This window comes from Olea europaea, chromosome 10 (genome assembly GCF_002742605.1).
Source record: "Olea europaea var. sylvestris chromosome 10, O_europaea_v1, whole genome shotgun sequence".
Lineage (NCBI taxonomy): Eukaryota > Viridiplantae > Streptophyta > Magnoliopsida > Lamiales > Oleaceae > Olea > Olea europaea.
Genome location: NC_036246.1, coordinates 38,812,291 through 38,819,711, shown reverse-complemented (window position 1 = coordinate 38,819,711; position 7,421 = coordinate 38,812,291). Strand labels below are relative to the sequence as shown.

Sequence of the window (7,421 nt, the reverse complement as noted above, 5' to 3'; positions counted from 1 at the left end):
ATCGTACCCTCTACAATTCTCTCGATGGCAGGTGAACCTTGCTACATTTGCACTTTGATATATGTTTTGCCACGTGACATTACCCAATTGAACAGTTTAAATTTTAAACAAATTTTTCATCCCGTACAAGTGTCAACAAAAGTACATAAATTCCGTATACAAGTGGGAAAGTCCGTTGCAGATTTAGGAAAGGGTTCTGCTATCTGTACAGGCCCTGTTCATAGGACCTGTATAGGCCACACACAATACGGGGCGTGGGGTAATTTTTTTTTTTTTTAATAATCACCCACTCCCACCCCTCATGCTGGGTGAGGGGCCTGTATAGCCCTGTGAAATAGGGCCTGTACAGTAGGCATTTTTCTTTAGGAAAAGCATTCCCATTTCAACTTTTCATAGGTAAATTTCTTTTTATATAGGTTAAAAAAAATTGTGCACACACACACATATATATATATATATATATATATATATTTTATATATATTAGCTTGGCCTAAAAAATTTTAATCTGGTATTAGATCCGCTTCTTAGTCCAACTTGAAAACTAAAGCTCTTTCACACCATTCAATTGCATCGAATCGTCCCCCTTTCCACAAACCCAACACGCACACGCAGAGACTCGAACATGCATTCTAATCTAAAATGTCTAAAAATAAAAATATCATTTGCCTTGAATATCTAATCTTTACATCTGTCACTACTATCGACTTTGCATCTAGCATTATTTTTTCCACAGTATTTAGTTAGGAAGCTATTTACAAATCTCCTCACAACAAGAGGGTCCACAATTTTTTTATTTGTCATGGGCTCTCCCATTGTGAGGGGATCTGTAAACCAGAATGTCAACTTCGATGTACAAATAAATTTATCCATTTTTACTACTATAGGAGGGGTGACCTTTTCTTCTCCTGTTTATAATTTTTTATTTTTAATTAGAGATAAGAGGATAGTGGTCCTTTTAGCACAAAAAAAAAAGATATTTCAAAGGTGAATTGAACGGTTTTTGCCCATCGTGGTGATGATCAAAACACTCCATTTCAAAGGTTGGAAGCTAGCTTGCCATAGAAGTGATAAATTGAAGACCAATTACAGCATTGATAAAAGAGATAAATTGAAGACCAATTGAGGTGCTGATGAAAGTTGTAGAGCCCACTAGAATATGTGATTAAAAATGAACTTGCAAAAGAGGCAAACAAGAGATAACAATCACAGTTGAGAACAGAGTATCACCCAAACTTGTTTCATGTGTTTTTTAATTTCTCTTTTACGTGATCAGCCATAGTTTGCATGCAAATTTCTCTGTCAGCAGTAAAAGTTTACCAAACACGAAAGGAACATTTTCGGTTAATAAACACCAAGGCAATTATTTGCTGATTCATTCCTTGGTTTCAGCTTACAACCACTAACAGAACTTGTTTCAATTAATATTTTCAAAGATAACAAAATCACCAATAAAATAATCAAGTATATAGTTCGGCATACAATTCAGACTATGTTGTCAGAAAATATAAAAATGGTGACAAAATCTGGTCAGGCAGACCCGGTTCAGTGACATTATAAGATCTTCTAAATTGGCATGTGCGTGCAAACACATGCTCTCAGAGACTATAGTATCAAGGAAAAATCAAACTTTTGACGGTAAATTTTGATTTTCATTTCACTTAGAGGTACACATTGACACATTGGGATGTTATAGGAAATGTTGACAAGTCAATCTATGAGCATCCGAATTGAGTATACCGCTCAACGGAAGATCGAGAAGTGACTGCTTTGTCCTTATAAGAAAGAAAAAAATCATCAAAATTTTAGGGAAGCATGACCAGTTTCTCCGATATGCTTGTGTAGTTTATTCCTGTTGCAAGAAAATTGATGGAAAATACAACAAAAATGAAAATGGCATGGAAAAACTTAGCATAAGCAAAGAATACCTTGATTCAAATTCCTCCCCACACTTCTCACAGACATTGCCAGATACTTTCGCTGCCGCCTAAATCAAAAATGCAAGAAACCAGTAATGAAAATTAGAGATGAAAGATAGAAATGACTTTTAGCATGCTTGGCTAAGCTTAACAAATGAAAGAAGTTACATTACTTAAGGGAAATTTTTTGCCTCCAAACATGTTTGTACAACTTATTCTAAATTCAAAAGTTGTTTTTGCTAGACCTGCTATTGTTAAGAGTCTTTTTCTTTGTTACGGTTGCAGTCTAGGTTTTACTCATTATTTATAGTGGATTCGTACTTCTTTTCATTATTGAATAATACAGCCTTGTTTAGTTTACAGTTTTTTCTGAAATTAACCCGTACATTACTGTCAAAGTATCTTATGAATTTCCAAATTCAATCAATATGATAATTATTTATTTCAGAACTTACTTATTTTACTTATAAAATGGTCCCTTTAGACTGACAAATTATTTCCTAAACATTGTTACATTAATTCATAAGAGACTGGAACTAAGTTTCTTGTTGTTCGAAGAATTAACATATCTCCTTGGTAGAAAGTATCAACTAAAAGAAAATAAAAAATTATACAATAAAGCTGATGATGGTCCCAGGTCCAGTGATAAAAATTTGAAAGAAGTGTTTTGTCCCAGATATTCTCAAGTAAAATCAGTAGATTGTTGTTGTTCATGATTGAAGATTCTACATGATAGTAAAAGAAAAAACAAATTACAACTACATGGCTCCTATAAAGCACAACAAAATTTGAAAGACGTTAGTTGCTAAAATTTAGTAAAATAATAAGTTACACAAATTAACAGTAAAATACCTTATGTTTCCTCCCTTTTGGAGCAACCTTTGACTTGGACACATCAGACTTCTTTGTTGCATTTCTTTTGTTCACAGCTTGCTTTGGAAGATCATGATCCCTTTCTGATGCATTGTCTCCTTTGTCCTCATTTGCAGATTCTTTTACAGGATTCGATGTTGACTCTACATGGGAGTCATCATAACGTCCATTCTGTTCCTCAATCTCACCATTATCCTCTGTAACATCTGCTCTTATTGTTTCTTCTTCTTGAATATGGGTTGTCTCACCATTAGCCTCTGTAACATCAGCTCTTATTGTTTCTTCTTCTTGGGTTCTACCCTTCCGTCTCTTGCCTCCCTTGTTCCTACGAGAACCCTTTGTGTTGTTGTACTCCATGTAACCCGTCTCATCAACATCGACCTCCACCTGAATTTTCTTTTCAGGAGCCTTAGTCTGATGCCTTGCATCAACCTTCTTCCTAGTCTTATGTCCAGACACCATTGCTTCAAGTAGACTTGCTTCATCATCATCTGATTCCAACTCAGCATTGAATAGCCTTGATACACTGCCATTATCAATATCGACAATCCCACCTTCCTCGTTAGATTCAGCATTTTCCTCATTGCTCTCCAGCCCATGAATTCCAACACTATCCTCAAATTCGTTTCGTAAATCATTTACCCCATCATCTGCTGACAAATAACCCTCATCTTCTTTTTCCTCATTCTTCCTTTCATTCCCTTCTGTCACTTCAAATTCTGTGTCTTCCTCGCCAAAAGCTTCCCTCAATTCTGCCACCTTCTCCTTGTGCTTCTTAGACCGCTCATGGTTCTTCCACTGCTTATCACTCTTGAATTTTTTTCCACACGCTACACAATACAATTCCTTTTTCTTCGCATCCTCCTCTACTGCATCCTCACTCTCTTCACTCTCCAGCTCCTTGACCTTCGTCCACTCAGGCTCCTCAAAATTCCTTGCCTTCTCCACCTTCTGTCTCTCCAATTCTTTCTTTCTCCATCTTTCCTCCTCTCTCTTTCTCTCCATCTCTTCATTCCTTTTTGCCTGCATATCGATGACCCTCTTATCCCTCTTCCTCACGAACTCCGCCAATCCCCTTACTGTCTCATTGTACTCCCTCTTTGCCTTTTTCCTCAACTTCTTGTTCTCTTCCTCCATTACTCTTCTTGACTTCCTGTTTGGTCCTGCCATCACATCATACTGATCTACCCAACAAAAATCCATAGATGTTGCAAATCCTAACCAATAGTTATAAAATGCAGTCACCTGCATAAAAAACAGAAATTAAAAGATTAACTCCAACAGACATCTTCAAATGGAAGTTAAAACCCCTGGCTATGTGAGCTCCGTCATCGTAAATTGATAAAGAAATAAGGAATTTCAGTCATCAATAAAAGCTTCAAACGACAATACTGAAGTTTTCATTTTTCAGTATCATTCAATTATCTTATGCAGAAGAAAATAATTAAAATACTACAAAAAGAGAATTGAGAAATGCCATGACCTCAAAAACTAATAGAACATGAACAGATTGTCAGTTAAGTTAAAATTCCTTGAATCTTCCAAATTCAACTTGATCTCCAAAATTTGATTTAAATATCAATCAATAAGATTTGAAATAAGTTCAACAGTCCAAAAGTTACTAAATAAGCAGCTGGAGCTGTTTCACCCTCCACCAACCTGAACTTATCATGGCACCCTTATTGATTTACTACATTCCCTTATACTGCCTCTACATTAATTTCAACCTGAAACAGGTGTATATACACCCCACCTAAAAAGAAAAAAAGGAAAAATAAAACCACTTTGTTTTGGGCAGATTCATTCTGTGCCACTTTGTTTTCGAGTATAAATTAAAACATATAGAAATTTGTGTAGCTTAAAGAACAAATCTTGTTTCAGTGATGTGCTCGCAAGCTGCTTGGTTACATTGTTTGTTGTAAATGGAAGCAGTCTTCTTTCCCAATGATCGTGGTTATAAATGAAAGTATCTTCTTTCCAACTTTGCATTGTTCATTTTTCTCAAAACTAGGCCAACTACAGACTGACAGCTTTATTTTTCCTCTTCTTTATTCGACATATTTATCTACTCGTGTGTAGGGTGTACCATGCTTCAAATGTAAGATTCATATAAATAATCAAGACATACAAATAATAAAAAATCTCCTATGAAAAACAAAATTAATAAGTACTAAAATGCAGAATCTTAGCTACACAAGAATTGCTGCATACGGGTAGTTATGAAATGTAATGATATTCACAGGCAGAGACAAAGCTTGAAGTATTATTGAAATCACCGATTACAAGTAAGATCGGATAAATTTATCATTTATGAACACGCAACTCCACATACCATACAGCCTAGTATCTATAATGTCGCAAAATTTTAGAATATTTATCAACGTAAATGTGTACGACATACAAAATTAAAGGAGGGGAGCTTGAAAAATCATACCTGGGCATAGGGACTCTCCAAATTGCCGATGACGGGCGCTTCCTTGGGCATTGGCAACCCTAACTTTTTCGCGAAATTGAATTCAGCAGCATAAATTTTCTCAAATATTTCCCCGTATACCTTATAGAACCCCCTCCCGGAATCTGAATACCCGGAGTAAACCGAGTTTGAGAAGAAAGAGAATAAATCAGGGACAGGGCCCGAGGATTTGGATGAATTGTTAGAAGAAAAAAGGATTTCTGAACGATGGGAGTCGTACCACACGCGCTCTCTCGGGTCGGAGAGGACCTCGTACGCGTTGACGAGCTCTTGGAAGGCAGCTGTGGCTTCGACTTCAGGGACGCCGGACTGGACTAGCTTATCCGGATGGCGCTGGAGAGCCAGCTTCTTGTAAGCCGACCGAATTTCGTCGGGTGTGCAGTCACGGCTCAAGCCGAGCACCTCGTACAGGCATCGTTTTTCCGACGATGCCATTGTTGAATTTTCCAGGTAGTTTTGATTATTTGATTTCTAAATTAGGTTTGAAAGGGAAAGGAGAGGAATTATAAGGGTTTATAACTTTTGGAAGTTAATTGTCCCACTAATTAATGAATTCAGACAGACATTTTCCTTATTTTTAATCACAATTTATTCTTCAACCTATTATTTTAAAATATATTATTTAAAAATAATGCGACACAAACAAACCCTATATGTTCTTATTTTAAAATTAAAAAATAAAACATATTTTCATTCACGTCAGACTTCAATATTATCTTTATTAAATTCATTTATTAAACACCATAAATCGATACAAATTTTATATATTCATCACACTCTAAATCCATGCATAATACAATTAAAAAAAAAAACTATATTCAACCCTATTTCTCATTAACATTCCGTAACAAGGATAATTGGTTGAACATTAGAAAACATTACATAGAGTAGTTCGTATCTTCCTTTTTTTATGAACTGGTAATGATGAGTAATGAAGGACTAAAGAAAATTTTCTACTCAGATACATCTTTTATAGCAACGAAGCAACGAGTTCTCCGATATGGTTCGTCAGTTATAGATTTGGATAAGTATTTTTTTAGCATTGTTATTACATAGAAAATACCAAATTTACCAACTGAGCAGATAATTTTAATTATCAGGTGCACGTTTAGTCCAAGAGATCGAATAGAACACACAATTTTAAATAAAAAATAATAAGTTATATTTTTTCCAAAGCATTCTCTAATCCCTTGAAATTAGTTTTCAATCCTTTCGAGTTCTACTTACCAAAGCCTGTAATGGTATATGCTGAAAATTTGTGTTAGCAGAAATATCTTTACCAAAATGCCAAGACATCATTAATCAAATTATGTTCAGAGATTTTTTTATAAATAATAAAAACTTAAAATTGGCAAGGAAAGCAAGTTTCGAGAGTCAGCGTGTTGAACTAAGCTTGAAAAGTTGCTTAAAAATAAATAAGTTTCAAAATTTATGACGTGAAAGTGTTTTTAAATAATTATTAAAAAATGCAGAAAAATGGAAACTAGAAAAATTGGGGAAACGGTTCCTAATTTTTCAATTTTTACAGACTTTATCCTAAAATTTATTTTGTGTCAATGAATATCTCTAACCATTCATAGATGTGCAGTTGTAGTCCATTTGGACAGAATCGTCAACTTTTTCGTTAGTTGACAAAAAAAATAAATAAATAAAATTTGAACGACCAAGTTAAGAAAGGCAAAATGGTACTTTGGATTTTTCTCATATTAAATAAATTATTTAATTAAATTAAAAAATACTAAAAATTAAATATAAATAATATATAAACCCCTTCCCCCAACACCTCCTTATGCCCACGTCACCCACCAATCAAAACCTCTATTCTGCTGCTTCATTTTTCTCCTCTGGCGAGATACTCCCAGCCAATCACCCACGCCCCACCACCTTCAACCACGTCGTCACTCGTGTCATCACCTCATTACCAGTGCAGGCACCCTCTGTTGGACGTAGTGGGTCAATTGGATCAACTTTGACCACAATTTTAAGTGGGACCCGATGTTCGATATATCGAAATTAATGCTCAATTAAATTCTACGTTCCGAGCAGATGAGTGTAGAATATTTAATCGTGAAAAACCACTTCAATATGAATGAGAAATTATGGTTGAAAGTTGAACAATAAATAAGAGGAATAAATGGGAAAGAATTGGAAAAATGTT

At 35.1% G+C, this 7,421-nt stretch overlaps 1 protein-coding gene across 3 annotated transcripts; it reads right to left on the bottom strand.

Moving 5' to 3' along the window:
• Positions 1-1,401: 1,401 nt before the first annotated feature.
• Positions 1,402-5,775, bottom strand: LOC111402168 (DNAJ protein JJJ1 homolog). Of its 3 annotated transcripts, XM_023030308.1 has the most exons (5): positions 5,484-5,586; positions 5,225-5,367; positions 2,770-4,035; positions 1,927-1,985; positions 1,420-1,773 (listed from the first exon to the last, which is right to left on the bottom strand). In XM_023030308.1, exons 2-5 carry the CDS (start codon positions 5,273-5,275, stop codon positions 1,689-1,691), a joined length of 1,461 nt encoding a protein of 486 aa, XP_022886076.1. In that variant the 5' UTR covers positions 5,276-5,367; positions 5,484-5,586; the 3' UTR covers positions 1,420-1,688. The 3 variants fall into 3 exon arrangements, with proteins under 3 accessions (XP_022886075.1, XP_022886074.1, XP_022886076.1); XM_023030307.1 differs by having other exon boundaries at positions 1,402-1,850; positions 5,225-5,775; XM_023030306.1 differs by having other exon boundaries at positions 1,402-1,773; positions 5,225-5,775.
• Positions 5,776-7,421: the final 1,646 nt, after the last annotated feature.